This window comes from Panthera tigris, chromosome A2 (assembly GCF_018350195.1).
Source record: "Panthera tigris isolate Pti1 chromosome A2, P.tigris_Pti1_mat1.1, whole genome shotgun sequence".
Taxonomy (NCBI): Eukaryota; Metazoa; Chordata; class Mammalia; order Carnivora; family Felidae; genus Panthera; species Panthera tigris.
The window spans coordinates 114,816,937-114,841,557 of record NC_056661.1 but is presented as its reverse complement, the minus strand read 5'-3'; the positions used below and the strand labels follow the sequence as shown (position 1 = coordinate 114,841,557).

At 34.7% G+C, this 24,621-nt stretch overlaps 1 protein-coding gene across 3 annotated transcripts in view; it reads right to left on the bottom strand.

Annotated features, from left to right (window-relative positions):
• Positions 1–24,621, bottom strand: part of STK31 (serine/threonine kinase 31) — a 75,621-nt gene that overhangs the window by 8,525 nt on the left and 42,475 nt on the right. For 2 of the 3 annotated variants that reach the window (XM_042968304.1, XM_007089047.2), the window contains exons 15-23: positions 24,008–24,139; positions 22,658–22,759; positions 21,132–21,212; positions 19,162–19,287; positions 18,425–18,550; positions 17,946–18,032; positions 17,141–17,290; positions 12,615–12,737; positions 2,230–2,298 (exon numbers count right to left, since the gene is read on the bottom strand). In XM_042968304.1, the coding sequence (XP_042824238.1) occupies positions 2,230–2,298; positions 12,615–12,737; positions 17,141–17,290; positions 17,946–18,032; positions 18,425–18,550; positions 19,162–19,287; positions 21,132–21,212; positions 22,658–22,759; positions 24,008–24,139 (996 nt within the window). The remainder of the gene's footprint in view (positions 1–2,229; positions 2,299–12,614; positions 12,738–17,140; positions 17,291–17,945; positions 18,033–18,424; positions 18,551–19,161; positions 19,288–21,131; positions 21,213–22,657; positions 22,760–24,007; positions 24,140–24,621) is intronic. The other variant, XM_042968320.1, reaches the window with a different exon arrangement.

Genomic DNA, 24,621 nt, shown 5'->3' with positions numbered 1-24,621 from the left:
CAAGGCCAAATGCCATGAAAGAAGAAACTGATAAACTGGATTTCATTAAAATTAAAATTAAAAATTTCTGCTCTGCAAAAGACACTGTCAAGAAAATTAGAAGACAAGCCACAAATTATGAGACAATATTTGCAAAAGACATTTCTGATAAAGGACTGTGTTTTAAAATATACAAAGATTTCTTAAAAGTCAACAATAAGAAAACAACATGACTTAAGATGGGCCAAAAACCTTGCCAGACACCTCACCAAAGAAGATATATACAGATGGCAAATCAGCATATGAAAAAAATGTTCCAGATCATGTCTCAGAAAAATGTAAAATAAAAACAAGATACCACTATATATCTAGAATACTAACAACACCAAATGCTAGCTAGCAAGGATGTGGAGCAATAGGAATGGTAACGCAAAATGGTACAGCCACCTTAGAAGACAGTTTGGCACTAACAAAACTAAACATTCTTACCATACAATCCAGCAACTGTGCTCCTTGGTACTGACCCAAGGGAATGAAAATTTATGTCCACACAAAACCTGCACATGGATATTTATTCATAACTGTTAAAACCTACACAAAACCCAAATGATCTTCAGTAGGTAAATAGGTAAATAAACCGTGGTACATTCAGAAAATGGAGTATCATTCAGCACTAACATGAAATGAGCTATTAAGCCATGAAAAGACCTGGAAGAACCTTAAATGCATATTACTAAGTGGGAAAAAGCCAGTCTGGAAAGGCTACATACTGTATGATTCCAACTACATGACATTTTAAAAAAAGCAAAACCCTGGAGATAGTAAAAAGATTGATGGTACCAGGGGTTTAGAGCAGGCAAAACACAGGGGATTTTTAGGGCAGTGTAAATACTTTGTAGGATACTATAATGGTGAATACATGTCATTATACACTTGTCCAAACCCATAGGGATACACAATGCCAGAGGGAACCCTAATGTAAACTACAGACGTTAGGTGATAATGGTTTGTCAATGCAGGTTATCAACTATAACAAATGGACCACTCTGGTGGGGGATGCTAATGGACTATGTATATGTGAGAGGAGGGGATATATGGGAAATCTGTGTACCTTCCTCTCAATTTTGCTGTGAACCTAAAACTTCTCTTTAATAAAATAAAGTCATAAAAATAGTTGTAAAATATTTTAAATAAGTATTTTTTTAATGACATGAGAAGGGCACCTGGGTGGCTCAGTCAGTTGAGCGTCCAACTCGATTTTTTCAGCTCAGGTCATGATCTCACAGCTCATGAATTTGAGCCCCATATCAGGCTCTGTGCTGAGAGCATGGAGATTGCTTAGGATCCTCTTTCTCCCTCCTCTTTCTGCCCCTCCCCTGCTTGTCCTCACTCTGTTCTCTCTCTCAAAATAAATAAACTGTAAATTTTTTAAAAATGGCATAAGAACTTTTAGAGTTTGATTATCATACCTCCATAAACTCATTTACTGTCATATTTATAACCTATTAATATCTAGTCATACTGGACTATTCCCTTTCAAAAGAATTTAATATTTTAATGTCTTAGTGCAGGTTATTATCTTTACCTAGGCTACCATCATCTCATTCTACCTCTTGTAAACTCCTAATTCAATGTTGAAGATTCTCCTCAAATTACTTGGGTGGCATTTTCTACCTACCCCTTCCCTCTCCCTTTCTCTGCAGAATTAAAAATTATCTTTCTCCAAAGTACTTTCTTAGTACCCTCCTTAGGGATCTTGGTTGTTCACTTGTTCACATTTCTAAATTATCCATTTATTCAATGCTGCAATCCTGGTAATCTAGGATCTAGTTCAATTGCCAGGGTAAAATAGATACTCAAAATACGTTGGCTGAATACAGCATAAATGGCAAAGCAATATGAATGATAAACATACGACAAAGAAAAGATAAAGTTAGATACTTATAAAAAGTAGTAAAACATTAATTTTAATATAATATGATCTTGAAAGATACCATAAAGACTATTTTTAATTATTACTTATTTATATAATTTGTGTGGAAAATGGACAATCTAGCAGTATTTTCTAGCAATAATTCTCTGGCAGTAGTGTAAACAAGGCATTTGAATTTTTTCAGTATTTCTTTATTGTGAATGCTGTTTTGCATTCTTACAAAAAAGTAGAGGGCATTTTCGAATATTTACATTTTACATTACTGCTACACCTACAGCATATGTTTCCAACCAGTAAATGACAAAACGACCACATACCAAATGAAACTGATCCACTTTTGGGATTCCATCTTCATTTGTCTCAAATTTCTGATTTTGAACAGAAAGCTGTTAAAGAAAATGAGAACAAATAAATTCCCAATGTAACAAAACATTAATCCTTACAACCCAGTCAAATCTGGAACTCTTCAGTTTCTGCAGAAAAAAGAAGGGCTCACTCAAAGGACACACATTATCTTTTAAAGAATAAAAACACTTTCATGTTAATAACTACTTGTTCACAGATAACAGTTCCTGGGGCTCCTCAAGTATCAATCAGATTTGATGAATAAACTACATGCAATTTCAATACTTCATCACCTTTTGAGTAAATATATTAAAACTCAGCAGTTTATATCCTGTTGGTTGTATACATTAAGTACAAATAAATTAAGCATGTTTCTTTCCTCCCTAATACTTAACCTATATAATTCAAGAAACACGTGTTAAACTTTTAAAACTCTTACATATGGAGAATTTCTTTCATACACAAAGTATTCCAAATCCTATTTATTTCACCCAGCACCAACAACCATCAACCAATGATCACTTTTACCCTATGCACAAACCCATATATATTGTTTTTGAGGTAAATCCTATATGTCTCATAATTTCATCTGTAAATATTTTAGTACATATTTCTAAAAGATAAAGTCTTTTACTGTGACACAATATTATCAGATTAAAAATCAGTAAATTTTTTTTAGTAATTCTTTAATACAGGCATACCTCAGAGATATTATGGGTGTGGATCTAGACCACTGCAATAAAACAAATATCACAATAAAGCAAGTCAAATGAATCTTTTGCTTTCCCAGTGCACATAAAAGTTACATTTATATCATACTGTAGTTTATTAAGTGTACAATAGCATTATGCCTAAAAGAAAAACCATATATATATATATATATATGTATATATATATATATATATAAATTAAAAAATACCTACTGTTAGAAAATGCTAACCATCATCTAAGCTTCAGTGAGTCATAATCACTGATCACAGATCACCATAATGAATTTAATAATAATCAAAAAAGCCTGAAATATTATGAAAGTTACCAAAATGTGACACAGACACTACGTAGACAAATGCTGTTGGAAAAACGGCACCAACAAATGCTTGACACAGGGTTGCCACAAACTTTCAATTTGTAAAAAATGAAGCATCTGCAAAATGCAATAAAGTGAAGCACAATGAAACTAGATATGCCTGTATAAAATATCATTTTCAATTTTTTTAAGATTTTATTTTTGAGTAATCTCTATACCCAACATGGGGCTCAAACTTAACAACCCCAATCAAGAGTTACATGTTCTACCCAATGAGCCAGCCAGGCACCTCTAGTTTTCAAATTTTTAATCATCTTATAAATATCATAAGTTACTTTACTTATATAAAGTTTATTTAAATCCATACCCAAATAAGTTCCACACACTGTAATTTAAAAATGAGCAAAAAGACAGGGTGCCTGGGTGGCTCAGTCAGTTAAGCATCCAACTTTGGCTCACGTCATGATTTCACAGTTCACAGTTTGGGCCCCACACTGGGCTCTCTGCTGTAAGCATGGATCCTTTGTCCTCCTCTCTCACTGCCCCTCCCCTGCTTGTTCTCTCTCTCTCTCTCCCTCCCTCCTCTCTCTCTCGCTCTCAAAAATAAATAAACATTTTTTTTTAATGAGCAAAAGGACTTCTGGTTTATTCCTGCTTCTCACCATTAAGTAAAACTATGTTTCAAATAACATAACAACCAAAGGCGATCTCCAAAAGGTCAAAAGAGGAAAATAAACTGATTAGAGACCCTGGGACGGGAGGAGTGAGAGTGACAGGGTGTCTTAAGGCCCCCACATAAAAAAAACAAAAACAAAAAAAATGTGACTCAAATAGGATAAACTCAAATTAATGAAACTTCTGAAAACTAAAAACAAAACAAAATAATCTTGAAAGCAACCGAAGAAAAACATTACCTACTGAGAAATATCAATTTGAATAACAGAGCATTTCTTATGTGAAACCATGGAAACCAGAAGGAAGTGGCACATCTTTCACCCGATAAAAGAACTTTCAACCACAAATTCTATATCCAGCAAAACTATCCATCGGGAAAAAAGGTGAAATCAAAATGCTCTCCGATGAAGGGAAACTAAAAGAATATGTCACCAGAAGACATACTCTTAAAGACTGGCTAAAGGAAGTACTTCAACCAAAAAGGAAATAAATTTTGAAAGAAGTACGGGGTGCAGCACCTGGGTGGCTCAGTTGGGTGAGCATCCAACTCTTGGTTTTGGCTCAGGTCATGATCTCACAGTTCATGGAACTGAGTCCTGCAACACGCTCTGCGATGCACAGCCTGCTTGGGATTCATTCATTCTCTCTCTCTCTCTCAATAAATTAAATAAACATTTAAAAGAAAAATGAATATTGGAGCATCAGGAAGGAGTAACAATGGAAAGAACAGAAATATGAGGGAATACCAAAGACTATCCCTCTCACCATAAGTTTCCTAAATCATATACAATGACTGATTGTATTACACTATCTCACATTCAAGACAATGCTGGTTAAAAGTAGGAGGGCAAAGGAACCTAAACAAAAGGCTTCTACACTTCACTCAAAGTGTTGAAACACTGATACCAGTAGAATGTAATAAGACACATACATATAATATCCATACTAACAACTAAGAAAACTACAGAAGGCAATACACTCAAAAACACCATAATAAATCAAGATCAACTCTTAAAAAATATTCAAGTAACCCAAAGGAAGGCAAGAAAAATCAATAAATAAGAAAAAGAAAAAAAACAAAACAAATAATAAAATAATAGACTTACTCCCAAAGTATCAATAATCACCTTAAGTGTTACAACAACATAAATTGACCTAGAGAGTATTATACTAAAGGAAAGTCAGACAGAGAAAGACAAATACCATATGATTTCACTTCAATGTGGAATCTAAAAAACAAACAAAATAGACGCATAGATACAGAGAATAATCTGGTGATTGTTAAAGGGGTGGAATTTGGGGGAGATGGACAAAAGATGAGAAAGGGATTAAAAGATAGAAACTTTCAGTTATAAAATAAACAAGACATTGGGATGCAATGGAAAACACAGGGCATATGGTTAGTAATAATTCAGCAACTTTATATGGTGACAGATGGCAACTAGATTCACTTCATAATGTGTATATATAAATGCTGAATCATTATATTGTGCACCTGAAACTAATATAATATTGTAAGTCAACTACATTTCAATTAAAAAAATAATAAAATTTCCTAGTGTTAACTAGAAAATTCCCATGTTTTAAAAATATTTCTTAAATCACCATAAGTATCTACTACCTCAATTAAAAAGCAAAGACTTAGCAAATATAAAACACAATGCAATAGTATGTACAACCATATTTACAAGAAATTGACTTCAAATTCAACACAGTTTTAAAATAAATGGATGGTAAAAAAAAAATACCACACAAAATTAATTTTAAGAACAAAGAGATGGTCATATTAATTATAAGATAAAGTAGATGTTAGAGCAGAGAAAATTAGTACAAAGAAGGATGTTACATAATGATAAAAGGATCAATACACCAGAAAGACATTACAATCCTAATATGTACACACCAAACAATAAGATCTTAAGATATAGGAAGCAGAAATGGTAAAGTTGAAAGGAGAAATACACAAATTCAAATTAGAGTTGCAGGCTTCAGCAGCTCTCTCAAAAACTAATGAAACTACTAGATAGAAAAACAGTAAGGATAAAAAGATATGAAGAACATAATTAACGAGATGTAATTTACATGTATATGTATAGTAAATTCCACCCAATAACAGAATACACATTTTTTTTTTCAAGATCTCAAGAAATATTCACCAACATAGACCATATCCTAGCAATAAAACAAACCTCAACCAATGTTCAAGGATGGTATCACATAGATTACGCTCTTTGGCCACTATTAAATCAAAGTAGAAATAGAGAAATACAGTAAGAAAATGTCTGAACACACGAAAATACCACAGTTCTAAATAATTCATGGTCAAGAAGAAATCTCAAAGGAAGTTAAAACATACATAAAACAAAATGAAACGGCAGGTAAGATTTGCTTACTGACTCCTGAGATTCCCAGGAGCATCCAGACAAACTCTTAAGAACCATGTGGTTCAAGTGCTACAGGCTGAAATAGATTACTATTTCCCTTACCTCTGTTATCCTACACCTTTCAACAAAAGCTTCAATTTCCTATATTAAAACTCTTTAGAAGTGAAGTAAAGCATGGCTTCTGTTTTCCTGACTGAACCCTAACTGAGTCCTCAAAACTACATTCTATCCAGCATCAAAGCAAAGAAAATTGCAGATTATAAGAAGTTAATAAAAAGAAAACTACAGGCCCAAAAATGGTATCACTCAAGTTAAGCTCCCAAGTCAGTAAACCAAGACTTATTAATATCTAACTTAACTTCAGTTTCAACCTCCCCCAAGGAATGTAACCTCTAGCCAATCAACATAGGAATTTCCTGGTCAGCACTAGGAAATTTATTGACAAATCCCCTTTGTTCCCCTTAGGAGAATGATCTTGCCTAAAACAATGGATTTTTTGCAAATGATTCCTTTTATTCTACTTCCACTTTACCTTTAAAAACCTTTCCTTTTCTATAGTCCTTTGGAGCTCGCTTCTACTTACTAGACGGGATATTGCCAGATCCATGAATTGATTAATAAAGCTAATAGATCTTTAAAATTTATTCAGTTGACATTTTGTTATTTAACAAAGGCTTATCTTCTAACAAGCCTCTTACTAAGAAGCTAATTAGCCTCTTATTAGCATGAACTAGCACACTGATCTAAGAGATAATTAGAAAATTTTGAGAATTCATAACAGGTAAAAATGCCAAGGCATGATTAACTAGAAGGCAAGATGAGGGAGATGGAAGAATCAAAGTAGAACACAAGTTGTTGGCTCAGATGACTGGAAAAGGCTATTGGGGGAAAGTTGGGTGAAATGGGATAGTAGTAAAGAGTGCACATTCTGGAGACAGACTGGCTGGGTTTGAATCTTGGTTCCACCTCTTAGCAGCCATGGGATCCTAGACAAATCATCTAATTTCTCTTTGCCTCAGTTTCCTCACTCATAAGGCTGTGGGGAATAAGCTTAGGAATTCCCTGAGCTTGCACCGATGGGTCAACAAGCCATAAAGAAATAGAAAGACACAGGATGTACGCATCCAAAATTAGATAAACAAGATTAGGTAAACAGGGCAAAGGCCCCCAATATAGGACAAAGGTATAGGAACAGGAAATCTCAGGATGAAAATACCCAAGACTGGGTAAACAAGATTAGGTATTCAGGGAGGAAGCACTCCCCAATTTAGCACAATAGCAGAAAGCTGCTTTCACAGGAAGGAAGGACCAAAATAGGTAAATAGTTAAACAGGGCTATAGACAGCAGCAGGGCAAAGTTGCCCAGAGTGGAGCTAATTAGCAAAAGATAGATGCCTTGTTGACCCTGATGTAGCATGCTCTGTCTTATCCCCTAGGCTAGCTAAGATAAACAGATGGGGTACTTCATGCCTGCTGTAAACAACCATCTGCCTGGCATCAGGACTTTGTTTTTTATTGACCCAAACCCCTAATATGTTTTTACTGACCAAAACCCCTAATACCACATATCTTCAAAACCCCCTTTCCCTCACACCTATGAGTTAATGTTCACAGTTTAATTGTCTCTTTGTGCATGCCCATCATGCTTATAAGTCTTCTGATCCTAGTAAAAATGGAGCAAGGACCCTTACTCAGGCTCTTGTCTCCTCCTGGACATTAGCCTCTCTCTCATTTCAATCCTGCATCCACTCTCTTGCTGGACAAGAGAGAACTCCAGACCCAGAGTCTACTACAAAAGACCACTGCAAGAATTAGGTTGGATAAATACATGCAAAGTAACTGATACATAGTAAGTACTCAATAAGTGTTACCTATTTTTGTTTTTTAGGTATCACGTAACTCAGGACATAGGGTTAGGAATGTAAAATGTTGTTTTTATAAGGGCCTCTAGTCTTATCCCTAAGAATAGCTTGGTAATTAAATGTTGACAATAGTGAATCTGGTTGAAGAGTATAAAGAGTTTCATGATTCTTTGTTTCTGAGTAAAAATTTCCACAACAAAACAAAAACTAATAGTTGTGCTTGTCCTAACTGGCCCACTTTGATCTTAGGGATAATGGTTTGTATGACAGACTAGATTTCCTTTCTTATAATTGCTAGAAGAAAGATTAGAGCTATCCTAAGTGGCTTATCCATAGAAAATGTATTCATCAAGGATAGAAAAAAGGCTTGTTTTTCAATCAGTACTAATCCCTTTGAGTGCTATTTTCAGGTCATATCTGAGCCCAATGAACATGACCATGATCATTTTGCAGTGTCTGCTCTAAGAAAAGAATGGCAACACATGAATTGTGTATCAGCAGTACTAAACAGGTTTCAGTGGTGGATATTTGGTAGTACTCTCATTCATGGTTTGATTTTATGTTCACACCCTCTCTTTCTTATCTACTTTCAATTTATCATGTCTTGTTCTATTTTAAAGTACTTCTGTGAATGAATTGCCTTGTGTCCTTTCTGGAACAATATAAGGTATCTAGTAAATTAAGATGAAGTTATGCAGCAGGAATGTACACACTACTGGAAACTCTGGCCAGAGAACTGGGTTACTGTCATAAATGTGGGAGCTACTAACAAATAAATGGTACCAGACACTAAGAGAGTAAATAAGAAAACCCAAGGAAAGGCTATACAGTGAAAATTTTAGTAGAATGTAAGGAAAAATGGTGGGGGCACTAACACTTAACATGCATTAAAGAAGAGTAAAGGAAATGCCCAGTCACAAAGGTAAAAGGAACTCAGAAGATGTGCCATAGAAAACAATGAGTAAAGAAATTACCGTGGGGGCACCTGGGTGGCTCAGTTGGTTAAGCTGCCGATTTCAGCTCAGGTCATATGATCTCACCATTTGGTAGTTCAAGCCCCATGTTTGGCTCTGTGCTGACAGCTCAAAGCCTGGAGCCTGCTTCAGATTCGGTGTCTCCCTCTCTCTCTGCCGCTCCCCCACACACATACTCCCTCCCTCCTCTCTCTCTCTCTCTCCCCCTCTCTCTCAAAAATAAACATTAAAAAAAAAAGAAATAATTCACACACCCACACAACATTGAGTCTTCAGTCTATGACCATGATGGCTTCGTATTTGTCTTTCTTTGCCCCTGCCCTGCTTGCACTCTCTCCCTCTCTCTCAAAATAAACATTAAAATAAATAAATAAATAAATAAATAAATAAATAAATAAATTACTGCGGATTTTTTGTTTTGAAATTTTTTAATGTTTATTTCTGAGAGAGAGAGAGAACGAGCCTGGGAGGGGCAGAGAGAGAGGGAGACACAGAATCTGAAGCAGGCTCCAGGCTTTGAGCTGTCAGCACAGAGCCTGACATGGGGCTTCAACTCACAAAGTGCAACTTCATCACCTGAGCTGAAGCCCAACACTTAACTGACTGAGCCACCCAGGCACCCGTTTTGTTTTTGTGATACACCAGACTTAACCATATTTTTAGGCTGACGGAGAAGTACAGAATAAGAAGAAATACACTGAGGCAGTAATTGACATCCAGGTATAATTTATATAAAATATTTTATAAGTCAGTTAAGCACCAACTTTGGCTCAGGTCATGATCTCGTGGTTTGTGAATTTGAGCCCCATGCTGGGCTCTTTGCTGACAGCTCAGAGCCTGGAGCCTGCTTCAGATTCTGTGTCTCCCTCTCTCTGCCTCTCCCCTGCTCATACTCTGTCTCTCTTTCTCAAATATAAACATCAAAACAATTTTTCAAAAAAAAAAGGCCCAGAAGCATTTTTGCTGAAATTGTATTGAATCCATAGACTTATTTAAGAATTCACATCCAGAGGTACCTGGGTGGCTCAGTCAGTTGAGTGTCCGACTTTGGCTCAGGTCATGATCTCACAGTCCATGAGTTCAAGCCCCACGTCAGGCTCTGTGCTGACAGCTCAGCCTGGAGCCTGCTTCAGATTCTGTGTTTCCCTCTCTCTCTGCCCCTCTCCCACACACATACACTCTCTCTCTTCTCTTCTCTTCTCTCTCTCTCTCTCTCTCAAAAATAAACATTAAAAAAAAAGAATTCACATCCATACAACATTGAGTCTTCAGTCCATGACCATGATGCAACTCTCCATTTATTTACATCTTATTTAATTTTGCTCAATATATCATAGTTTTCAGGGTATAGGTCTTACGTATCTTTTGTCATGTTTATCCCTAAAAACTCCGTATTTTTGATACCTATGTAAATGATTTTAATTTCAATTTCCTATTGTTGGTTGCTAGTATAGAGAAATACAGTTAATTATTATGCTGACTACATCCTGCAACCTTGCTAAACTTACTGGTTAGTCGTAGTAGCTCTTAAGTACATTCCTCAAGACTGTACATAATTAATCATGTCATTTTTGAATAAAAACAGCTTTACTTCTCCATTTTTAAACTGTATGCATTTTATTTGTTTTTGTAGTCTTATTATACTGGCTAAAACTAGGATCAGCAAACTCTCACTTGCACACCAAATTTATGCCACTGCTTATTTCTTATACAGCCTACATGCCAAGAATGTTTTCACATTTTTAAGTGTTTAATAGAAAATTAGGAGTGTCTGGGTGGCTCAGTTAGTTAAGCATCCAACTCGATTTCAGCTCAGGTCATGATCTCACAGTCATGAGATAAAAACCCACATTAGGCTCTGCACTGACAACACAGAGCCTGCTTGAGATTCTCTCTCTCCTCTCTCTCTCTCTCTGCCCCTCCCCTGCCTTCACGCTCTTTCCCTCCCAAAATAAATAAATAAACATTTATTTTATTTATTTTTTTAATATGAAATTTATTGTCAAATTGGTTTCCATACAACACCCAGTGCTCATCCCAACAGGTGCCCTCCTCAGTGCCCATCATCCACCCTCTCTTCCCTCCCACCCCCATCAACCCTCAGTTTATTCTCAGTTTTTAAATAAACATTTAAAAAGTAAAATAAAGAAAAGAAAAGAATACTATTTCGAGGCACCTGGGTGGCTCAGTCAGTTAAGCATCCAACTCTTGATTTCAGCTCAGGCCATGATCTCCCAGTTCGTGAGTTCAAGCCCCATATCAGGCTCCGGGCTGGCAGTGCAGAGCCTGCTTGGGATTCTCTCTCTCTCTCTCTCTCTGCCCCAATCCCTGCTCTCTCTCTCTCTCTCTCAAAAATGAATAAACTTGAAAAAAAAAGAATACTATTTCATGACACATTAAAATTATATGAAATTCAAATTTCAATTCCATAAATAAAGTTTTACTTATTTATTTATTGCAACAGAGCCATTCATTCATTTACATATTTTATGGCTACCTTATGGAGCAGCAGAGACTATATGACTCACATAGCCTAAAATATTTACCATCTGGCCCTTTATAGAAAATTTTGCTGACCCCTGGGCTAGAACCTCCAGAACAATGTTAAGCAAAAGAAATAAAAACAGAAAAATATAAAAAAAGAAAAACAAAAAAAAGAAGTAAAAACAGATATTCCTCCCTTGTTAATACCAATCCCTCAAAATTCACAGGAAAGAATAGGTTTAAGCCATGGATTAAAAAACAGCTATTTGGTTTATAATGAAAACAGGAACACTTACTCAAGGCTCATTTAACATTTACTTTCCACATATGCAGGAACTGCTTACAGATTAATATAGGACAAAATTATCTTCACTGTTAATCTTGCCTTAAAGAAAGGTAAAACAATAGCATAATATGTAAAATATATATCAAGCAAATTGTAGAAAGTATACAATAGGTGACAGGAAGTATATGAATAGTTTTTGAAAAAACTGTAAAAAAAAGAAAAGAACAATTTTCTACTAAATTTTTCTAATTTTTCTTCTAAAAATCTACCACTGCTTTTCATCCAGAGCAATATGTTGAGCAAAACCACTATAAAATTATCACTTTATATACTTAAGCACATACAAATATGTTTGTACATATATATGTATATGTATATATATACACATATACATATATATGTATATATATATACATATACATATATATATGTACAAACATATGTATAAATATAAATATATATTTATAAAAATATATAAATATAAATATAAATAAATATAAATTATAAATAAATATAAAAAAAATAAAAATAAATATAAATAAATATAAATATAAATAAACATATATATATATGTATATACATATACATATATATGTATATGTGTATATATATACATATACATATATATATATGAAACTAATCTATTACAATAAAAAATTACATACCCATAATAAAAGGCAGCCATAAGCATACAAGTCAGAACTTGGAGAAGCAGGCTTTCCCATTTTCAGTTCAGGTGATATCAAACTCAAGTCACCAACCATCATATTCACTGAAGCTCGCTGATTCTACAAAAACAACAGGTTAAAAATTTTAGAGGCAACACAGATGAGTTAAGTCCTCTGCATTTAATTAACACAAAAAAACAAATTCATTTGAAATATTTCATTCTCTCTTGCTTTAAAATATTTTTATTCAATTTTTGCTATTATAAATTGCTCTTAAAATTAGTCTCATACAATTAATAGTGAGACTTTGGTTACATTTCACATTACAGATTGAAGTAGATTAAAAACCAAAAAACACCAATTATTTAAATATTTGGTACTTCTTGCAAAAATAAAGTTCATTAGGGCAAGAAGGAGTGCTATTTTCTAATTCTGAAAATTCTAAATAACTTTAAAAATTGGAAGTCAACAAAGTACTTTCCTTCCTTACTGATCATTTTTTAATTTGCTTTCTTTTTAATTTTTTTTTAATGTTTATTTATTTATTTATTTTGAGAGACAGAGTGTGAGCGGGAGAGGGGCAGAGAGAGGGAGAGACACAGAATTCAAAGCAGGCTCCAGGCTCTGAGCTGTCAGCACAGAGCCCGACTCCAAGCTTGAACTCACAAACCATGAGATCATGACCTGAGCCGAAGTTGGACGCTTAACCGACTGAGCTACCCAGGCACATCATTTTTTAAAATTGTTTTAATGTCTATTTTTGAGAGAGAACAGGAGCAAGGGACGGGCAGAAAGAGAGAGGGAGACATAGAATCCGACACAGGCTCCAGGCTCTGAGCCTCTGAGCTGTCACCACAGAGCAGGAAGTGGGGCTCGAACCCGTGAACTTGTGACCTGAGCCGAAGGTGGACACTTAACCGATTGAGTGACCCAGGCGCTGTGATCATTTTCTTTTTTTTTTTAATGTTGTTTTTTTGTTTTTTTGTTTTTTTTACTCTTGACAGAAAGAGAGACAGAACGTGACAGGGGAGGAGCAGAGAGAGAGGGAGACACAGAATCTGAAGCAGGTTCCAGGCTCAGAACTGTCAGCACAGAGCCCAACACAGGTCTCAAACTAACAAACCGTGCAAGATCATGACATGAGCCGAAGTCAGACACTTAACTGAGCCACCCAGGCACCCCTGTTTTGGGGGGTTTTTTTGAGGTACCAAACTATTTTCCAAAGTGATTCCTCTATCTTTTCACATTCTCATCAGCAATGTTTGAGGATTTCAATTTCTCTGCATTCTTGCGAACATTTTATTGTCTGACCAGTTTTTTTTTTTTTTTTTTAAGTTTGTTTAGAAAGAGAGAAAATCCCAAGCAGGCACCCTGTCAGCGCCAAACCCAATATGGGTCTTGAACTCAGGAACAGTGAGATAATGACCTGAGCCAAAATGAAGAATCAGATGCTTAACAGAGTGCAACACCCAGGTGCCCCAGAGCAATTCCCTTTTGACTAGTATAAGTCATAATGCTTTATACTTCAGTCATCTGCAAATCACACGGTAATGCCACCTATGTATATGCAGTCTTAATGGTTTTTATATGGTAGCTCAAAAAGATGAGAAAATGAAAATGTAAAACTATAAAGAAATGCTGGATTATGAAGGATTTATACAATGTATATTTATTGAAATATTTATATTAGTTTTTCTGAAAATTAAGATAATGTCCTAAGAAAAACAACTAAATGAGGAGTTTAAAAAGGTTCTCAACTGGTAAGGGTCCTGGTTAACTCACCTTTTGAGCATGCCATTTGCAATATTATACATATCATAATTACTCCAAGAATTATTCTTCCCCCTTTATACTGACTTGTCAACTGTCGTTATCCCCCAAAACATTGTTTTAATTTTCATTTAAAATTATTTACACTGAAATACTGATTAAACTCACCTTTGCTCAACTTTTTCACACTACTTTCAGATTGAAATATTAATCAGGAAGAAAAATTTGAAAGATAGTCTGTTGTCAAGATCACTGCTTTTCAGACTTTACAGTGCATGTGAATCACCTGGGATCTTGTTAATATGCAAATTTTTATTCAGCATTTTTGGGATGGAGATTGTGCATTTCTTCTTTTTTTTTTTTTTTAACATTTATTTATTTTTGAGACAGAGGGAGACAGAGCATGAACGGGGGAGGGGCAGAGAAAGAGGGAGACACGGAATCTTAGGCAGGCTCCAGGCTCCGAGCCATCAGCCCAGAGCCTGATGCAGGGCTCGAACTCACAGACCGCGAGATTGTGACCTGAGTTAAAGTCGGATGCTTAACCGACTGAGCCACCCGGGCACCCTGTGCATTTCTTAACAAGCTCTCAGGTGATGCTGTAGCTACTGGTCTTTTGGTTACACTGTGAGAAGCAAGGATAAACATACTGGGAGGAGAAGACATAATTAACAATTAGTGGTATGTGCTAAGTAATTATCATGCTAATTACCTTTACCTTTACAATCACTCTTTAAGGTAGATATTATTCCCATTTTATAGTTGATTTAGCCTCAAAGAGTTTAAAACCCAAGGTCACACAGCAAGTAAGTGGGAGGGTAAGAATTGCAGCCAAGGTCTGAATCCAGGGTTCATGTTCTTGTTACTGATCATCCTTTGACATTAGAAATCACTGGAAATGGTATACTTGGAAAATGATGGAGAAGGGGGTAGTGGGAAGAGCCCAGGTGGCTCAGTGGGTTAAGCATCTGACTTCAGCTCAGGTCATGATCTTGCGGTTTATGAGTTAGAGCCCCCTATCAGGCTCTGTGCTGACAACTCAGAGCCTGGAGCCTGCTTCAGACTCTGTCTTCCTCTCTCTCTGCCCCTCCCCTGCTTGCTATCTCTCTCTCTCTCTCTCTGTTAAAAATAAACATTAAAAGAAAAAAAATTTTAAAAGGTGGAAGAGTTACTATAGAGCAAAACAAATATATATAGCAAAAAATTCCACTCCCAAGGGAAATGAAAATATATGTCCACACAAAAATTTGTACACTAATGTCCATAGCAGCATTATTCACAATAATCAAAAAGTGGAAACAACCCAAATGTCTATCAAATGATGACTATAAAACCAAAATATGGTACACCCACAGAATAAAATATTACTTGGGCATTTTAAAAAAGGAATGATGTTCAGATGCATGCTATAAGACACATAAACCTTGAAAACATTACACTAAATGAAATAAGCCAATCACAAAAGGCCACATATTGAATGATTCCATTTATAGGAAATGTCTGGACTAGTACATCCACAGAGATGAAATTGAATTAGCGGTTTCCAAAGGGCTGAGTAAAGGAGGAAATGAGGAGTGACTGCAAATTCATATGGAGTTTCTTTTGGAGGGAGTGTCCTGAAATTAGAAAGGTGATCAATGTACCACTGTGTCAATATACTGAAAAACAGTACTGATTGTACACATTATAATATGTGAATTATATCTCAATAAAGCTGTTGTTTTAAAAAAGAAACCTGGGCCGCCTGGGACGCTCAGTCAGTTGAGTATCCAACTCTTGACTTCAGATGAGGGCATGATCCCAGGGTCATGGGATCAGGCCCTGCATCAGGCTCCATGCTGCACATGGAACCTGCTTAAGATCCTCTCTCTCTCCCTCTGCCACTCGCCCTTGCTCATGTGCACATGCACTCTATCTCTAAAAAAATAAAATAAAATTTAAAAAACTGCTGCCTTGTGATCATATATATTTTGAGGCCACCCATTCTGCCAAAAAAAAAAAAAAAAATAGACCACAATATGCTCTTTCATTGTCTGATATCTCCTATCTCTACAAACTGCTTGTTCTGAGGTAATATGACACCAAATTAGCAACTAACGTAGTTGAACCAGCACTTAAACTAAATGGAAAAGTCCAGGGATGCCTGGGTGGCTCAGTCAGTTGAGCATCCAACTCTTGATTTCAACTCAGGTCATGATCTCACGGTTCATGGGATCAAGCCCCAGATTCTCTCTCTCCCTCTCTCTGCCTCTCCCCTGCTCACATGTTCTGTATCTGAAAATAAATAAACTTTAAAATACTTTTACATAAACAAACAAAAAAAACCCCAGAAAAGTCCAAGGTTCTCAAGTTTCTAAAAATGCCCATTAATCAAAAAATAGCAAAGTACCTATAACTACATTCAATCTACATGGGGGAGGGCACAAGCAGAAGGGGACACAGGAGTTCTCCTTGTATATATCCAAGGAATTAAATATTTCTTGATGATGAAAAAATAATTAACAAGTAGTGTCGTCAATGCCAATGAATATAATGTTAGTCTGCTCCTAATACTTAGGTTTAAAAAATACAATACACAGACTTAGAAACTCTTGTTCTAGCACCTAGCTGGTAACAGTTAATTGTTTATATTACATGCTACATGTCTTAACCAAGGCAAAGATCTCATAATAAATTACCATATTATGTAAAAGGCTGAACTAATGTCTAATAATATTAAATATTAACCTATTTGTAAAACCACTATATTTTACCACAGATTTGGTGAAGTCAAAATCTCCGACAATTCCTTGTTCACGATTTAAAGCAAATACATTGTTCTGATGAAGTGATCCATGAATTATGTCAGCCTTGTGCAATGTATGCAGGCCCTGGGCAACACCTCTCATGACCTTTAAAGCTTCCTACAGATAAGCACACAAAAAAGAAGTCAGGAAGTAGGCAAATCATTTTAACACTGAATCTTTTCTTTAATTAAAAGACTTTTCCAGGAGAGTACCTCCAAATGATCCTTTAATAAGAATATAGCATAGAGAAGGAATTAAAGACCTGAAGCCCTGATTATGTAACATCATACACACATAACTTAAGACACTACAGCCCCTAACATTGAGATTACAAATAATGAACATATAAAGCACCTAGAAAGAGAGACTAAATAGTGTTACCAGATAAGAAGAATCAGGGCATCCTGTATTTTTATTACTAATTCAAATTTACAATACAAATTAAAGCTGTTACTTAAGCACTTATAATATCAAATACACTATACTATGCAATTTACATACAGCACAACTTAAAGGTTATAAGCATGGGCTTTGGTACCAAAAGACCTAATTTCAATTCTTATCTTTGCCTCTTGCTGAGGACCCTGTGCAAGTCACTGAATCTCTGTGACCCTCATTTTTCTCATCTGTATATAACAGCATCACAGGGTTGATGTGACAATGAAATAGCCTGATACCAGGCAAAATTTTACATAATATATAAAGCATGTAGTATTCCCTCTAACATTAGGTGTTATTTTCTCATTTATTAGAAATAGTGTTTTTTACTCACTTCTGAAGTTAAAGGCACACTGGCTTGAACAGCACTCAGGTTTGCCCGAGGATAGTACGGGACCATCAGATAAGCCATAGGATCAGACTAAAAAAGCAAAACAGAATGAAACTCAAAGTGAAAAATTCTTCAATGTATTTTCAGTATACAGTGATTATACAAAATAACTTTCTCTTTTTGTTAAAAGGAATGAACTACCTTTTTAAAGCTTGGAGGTAAAACTTACTGTAAATAAAATGTTTTCTGTAAGAGATTAGCATAAAAACTTTACTGGGGTACCTGGATGGCTCAGTCGGTTAAGTGTCCGACTTCAGCTCAGGTCATGATATCGCGGATTGTGAGTTCGAGCCCTGTGTCAGGCTCTGTGCTATCAGCGCAAAGCCTGCTTCAGATCCTCTGTCCCCCCGCCTCTCTCTCTGTCCACCCCCATCATGCTCTCTCTCTCAAAAATAAAATGAACATTAAAAAAAAAACTTTACCTTACACAAAAATAGGAATATCAGTGGTAGCAACCCAGAATCCTCTTTAGTTTCTCTCCAAGCTCTGTGATAGGCAGCTGTTCTCTGAATCACCCTGGCTTCTGTGTCCACATCTACAGAATAGCCCTGATACCAGAAAAAGAGGCAATGATAATCCCAACATTAAAAATCCTACTATAGTTATACATCATTCCAACTTAAACATAGTAATTATAAATTAAATTACATCTAATTTTTTTAATTGTATAAGTACCTTTTCTACCTGCTTTGAATATATAAATTTCCTTTATAATTTAGAAAGAACAATTCTACCTATACCTTAATAAATATTCTATAACACACTGCCACAATGGCCAAATTAATTATCCTATGATGATAAACAGTTTCCCAGATCAGTAAAGTAACCAAAGAGAAGACTGTATTGGCAAAATAGCTGAGATTTCTAAGAGAAGCATAAGAAAATAAGAACTTTAAAAGGCTAGAATTGGACAGAAAGTAATAAGTTCACCCAAAATAGACAACCAAGTATATCCAATTAAAGACATGTGTTATTTAGGGAAATGAGGGAAACTCTGAATTCAAAATTAGTTCTGGCAGCCAAACTGGAAGCATAATCATCAGGCTAGTCAACTCATATAATTCAAAAAACAAGCAGTGGATTTTCACTTTCCTGAAAGTAATGCCACCACTCCCCTGTAATATGTCTGAATCTCCCATAAATCAAAACTTAAACTTACCTTTAAAAGAATTATCTGTCCATTTACCTCAGAACAAACCAAAGGGCGCTTGCCACTAAGTTCCTTCATGGGCTCAGCATCAAGAAGATCCCGTTCCAAACTCATAGTAAGAAGACCACCAGATTTCTAGGCACAAATTTTTGTTACAGTTGAAGAATCCAAACAATTCCACTACTTTTAAATCATCGACATAATTAACTACATGCTATGAGATGGTTTGAACATCATCAACCCTACTAGAGAAACCAATAAAATAAAAATACTGAATGCTTCCTAGTTTTTCTAGTTCCTAGCTCTTGAAATCCTCTCACCCAAAGTATAATCAACATACATGTAATGGCTGCTACAGTTCCAGAACAAATTCTAAATATAACTGGGTTAATCAGACATGCATCCAAAAAACCCTGATGTTTACTTGGAAAACTTCATGTGTTTCCTAAAAAATATTAAAATGATAACAAATACAAAGAAGGTTGCAGAATGAGAATGAGAACTCTAAAAATTATGACCCCTATGAAGTAATTCTAACACCTCTGCCTCTGAAGTGGAATCCTCAAAAGTGAAAATGGCTTTCAAATATTTTAATTCTATTAGATATTTCTGCCACTTTTCAAAAGGAATAAAATTTTTGCACTAAAACCTGACTACCAACATTTTAGATCAAGGTAAATCTTATCGTGGTGTAGTTTTAGTAACAAGGGTTGCAAAAGTGTTTTCTGGTTTTTATTTTTATGTGTTGTCAATATATTTAAGTAAACCACAAAATATAATCAACCAACAGGGGTTTCCTAGGCATACATCACAGTCAAACAACTTAAAATCAATAAAAGAGTTCATCAGCTATGATTAAAATGTTTTATAATGTTCCACAATGAAGAGATCAGCACATTTTTAAAAACTAATTTCCAAGTCCTACACAGCACCACATACTCACCCACCATGCATCCTACATGAGAGAGTGTCTAAGCTAGAATTAAATAATTATGAGGAAAACACCACATTATTTTAAAGTCTAGTCTGGAAAAATTTGATAGTAATTGCTGTAACAATTTAAGGAGACTTTAATTTTACATATTTATAGTTCATAAGTCTATGTGTACAACCCTTTCTGTACTACATTTAAGCTATTATCATGAGTTTAATGACAATCTTACAGAATAGATATTTCATCTAGTCCCTTACCCTTAGCAGGCAATATAAAACACAGAGCTAATAGACTCTGCCCTAAGAGTCAGAGTTTACCAATCCTGTTCTATACTGCCCTTCTATCTAATATACTGATCTCCCAGGCTTTGAATCCTGCCTACCTAGAAAACTATACCCATGTCAACATCTCTACTTGACCAGTTCTCTAGAATTCTTTACTACCTGCTTTAACTTAAAAGATATATTCTGCTTAAATTCCTCATGAGTGGCACTGTCCTGCTTTTATTCTAACTCCTTTAAGTTTATTTATTTTGAGAGACAGAGAGTGAGGGAAAGAGAGAGCATGTGAGTGGAGGAGGGTCAGAGAGAAAGGGAAAGAGAGAATCCCAAGAAGGCTCCAGTTGTCAGCACAGCTGACAGGGGCTCGATCTCACAAACCGTGACATCATGACCTGGGCTGGAATCAGTCACACACTTAACCGATTCAGCCAACCGGGCACCCCTATTCTAACTCTTGAAACAACAGCTAAAACTGTTTTATCATTTAAGAAGATAAACACCTGTCATTCAAACAAGTGCCATGCAATGTACTGAATAGACATGAGGAAAAGAGAAAACAGAAACAAACATGCAAATTAATATAAACATTAAAATACAATATGCCAATACTAAAGACAATCTTGAGGAAAAGTTCTAACATTACCCAGAAACTATTCATCAGGAACATTTTCATAGTAAGGATAAATTTAACACTAACACACGATTGTACCATCACTTTTAACCCTCTCTGCAGAGTAGTAATTTTCAGGGGCAACAAAGCTTACCATGTACTTAAGTAATCCTATTTCAGGAAAAAGGAGAGGCAGCTCAGGAAACCATTTATGTACCAAGCTATTCAGCTTCTCCTAAATTTAAAAAATATTTTTATTAAGGATATATATGTGTATATATATATTGATATATATATATATAGGTCATATATATTCAATTGTGACATGTTGGTCTTCAGGAAAAAAAAACATACCAGTAACTCCCTTATTGTATCTCTAACAAGATACATAATCTATTGTATATAGATAGCCTAATAAGATACATAATCACTGACTTTGCCTTCTACCACAAGAAATATCATCTTGGATCTCAATGACCGAGTCATCTTGGATCTCAATTACCATCTTGCTAATAGAAGAAAAACTTAATTACCAATTTTACTCTTGGTATACATAAATAGGCACAATATCTTGCCTAAAATCAAAGTATATAATCACTTCCAAGCTAAAATGAAAATGTGTGTTGATAACATCAATTTGTATCATAGAATTGTCATCATTTCTCAAAATATTAAGAACACACTTAACATTTTAAAATAATAGTTATTTCATTTAGGAGAGAAAAAATCATAAAAGCCTTGAAAGAAGAAACAAATATGCAGCCCTACAAAAGCTACTGTGAAGCAAATGTGAAAACTGAGGATACTTAGAAAAGTCACTTGTCACATTTATTAAGTAAAACTTTTGGATACTTGTCAAGTCACTGGGAGACAGCTATTTATCCAAGGTTCATAAGGTAAATAATTAAATACACATAAGGTAAATAATTAAATACACAGTCAGATGAGATTACTATAAACTATAACACTTTAAATGTGTATTATTTTCATTGTATTTTTAATGTTCAAAGCAGTGTCTACCTTACTTGTTCCCCATAACATCCATGAAACATAAAATAGTCTTTCCATTTTAAAATGGAAAAGATCCTTCCATTTTAAAAAGAAAATACACTCACAAACTCTCCTAAATATTAGCATAAGAATAGAGACTTAAAGAGGTAATTTCCCCCCAAAAATCAGGTAGTTGCATTCTGTTATATTCTTCAACTAAATTATGCTGCCCCATTAGTGTTTTCATTGCAGCATTACGTTAAAACAGTGTTCATTTAGATTTTAATAAAGGAAAAAATCTTTAGCTTTGTATGAAACAGAAAACATGCAGTATGCAAAAGTATGTTTGTGTTATAATCTTGATTCTTGCAAAAACAGGCAGAAAGTAGACTAAAAGGAAGTTAAGTAAAAAGTTAACAGTGATTACTACTGTTATAACTGTATGGAAAAGTTACAGGTGATTTTTTTCCTCTTTATAATTTTCTGTGGTTTCCACATTTGGTACAATGGTTATGAATTATTTTCTCATCAGAAATTAATTTCTAAAGTCACATAAACATTACTATGCAAACATAACTATGCCAATATAATCTCCAGCCTTGTCATTATAGTCTACTTCATAAAATAGATATATGAATTCAATTTCTAGAGTAAGAACTAATTCAAAACTTCAAAGAATTAAATACTTACATATTCCTCCTGCTCACGATAAACTTCCTGAAAGACACTATTGCGCAAGTCAGTTATTTCTTGTTTTATTTTCTCAATTTCAGATCCATCATGGTCATCCGACTTTAACCAGAAAGAAAAAAGTGACCTTACAGGTTTATTAAAGTAGACTCAAAACAAGTCTTCCTAGTATACTAGAATATAACTTCTATAACAAATCGCTCTGATTTCTATGTATCCTTCTGTACCTAGCACATAACAGACCCTCATAACACCCACTGAATTAATATTTATTACTTTATTCTAACACTGATTTTTCCCAAACCTACAAAAAGGATTAAAAACTAAAGACATAAATCAACATAGATTTTTCTGGTCTCTTAATTTGCTATACATTTTCTCCAAGAAGATGACCAACTGCCATCACAAAGTAAATGTCAAGAATAGGAACAAGAATACAATTACATTCCCTTGGAATTGTTTTCTACATGAGATTTGGTTAAAAAAAAAAAAAATGACTAAATGTATGGTATGTCTATTAAAGGAAAGACAATGTAGGACTCACAAAGACTCCACAAAACTCCAATAATAAATTAGCCACCTTAAAAAGTACGTGTGTTTTCAACATTGTATTTCTCCAAGTTAAAAAATTTCAACTAAAAAAGACCCCATTCCCCACAGCCCAAAATAGAATAAGAAGCTAGAAAAATCTTTAAACCATTAAATTAGTTTCACTTCAAGCCCAATTAAGTGCTCCAAAGAGGAAGACAGACAGTTCAAGTTGGATTAAGATATAATGAGGATTCCTTTTGTCTGTAAATCAAATCCTCAAGGGAACCCAAGGAATTACAAATTTATTCAATTTCAAACCTAAAGAAGAAGGTTAGTCCAGATTAGAGTGTCTTAATTCTTCCAGTTCTATTATCATATGAAAACAACTTAGTATATTCACAAGAAATAGTTTGTCTAGCCATTAAAAAGAGAGCTAACAAAAAACATCATGATCTTAAAAATACTTTAGGACAAAATTCTACCTTTAGAGGAGTACCTTGCTTTAATAGGTGTATATTATAACAGGTATTGTAACAGTCTAAACCAAAAGAATTTTTAAATTATTTTCAAGGATTTACAGTTACTAAAAACCAAGGCAGCAATATAAAATGTTTCTAAAGAACATTTAATGACATGGTAAAATGTTTACACTATTAATATAATAATTTTACTTACATACAAAGAAAAAACATGAAATATATAAAACAAAATGTAAATAATGGTTCTCCTATTTTAAAGAATGTATTTACACATTACTTTGACGAAGCAGAGTAAAATGAGGTACACACAGAATTCAGCAAGAACCAAGAGTTTCCTTACTTCTTCCAAATTATTCTTTTCAACCAATTTCCATCTCAGTCGAGCTTTTAAATTTTTCAGTGTCTTTTTAATGGACAGCAAGTGATCCACATTGGGGCTTTTATTTAAATATTCGATAATCTGCCTCTTAAACTAGTAAGAAAAAAAGTTACTGTATTTTCAAAACATAGACAACAATATTTATTGAAGTCACTTACTGACCATTTATTATATTTCTATTAAAATTCAACTAGTATTGAACTGAGTTCAGAATGAAATAAGAAATTCTACAATTTTCAACAAGACAATTCTACTAACTGATTTCTTAGTTACCACATTTCTTTTCAGAAGAGTATCAGTCCCAGCAATCAAAGTAGCAAAGGGCAAAGAAATATTTCACGCTGAGACCCACAATGAGACACATTTTGCTAGAGATGATGCAAACTGGGATTTCTAGTGAGGATGTAAACTGAAATTACCTTTCCCCAAAGTAGTTTGACAATATGTATCAAGTTTTAAGAGTGTTCATTCCTTTTGGGACACCTGGGTGGCTCAGTAGACTAAGTGTACACTCTTGATTTCAGCTGAGGTCATGATCTCCGATTTCGTGAGATACAGCCTCACATCAGGCTCCT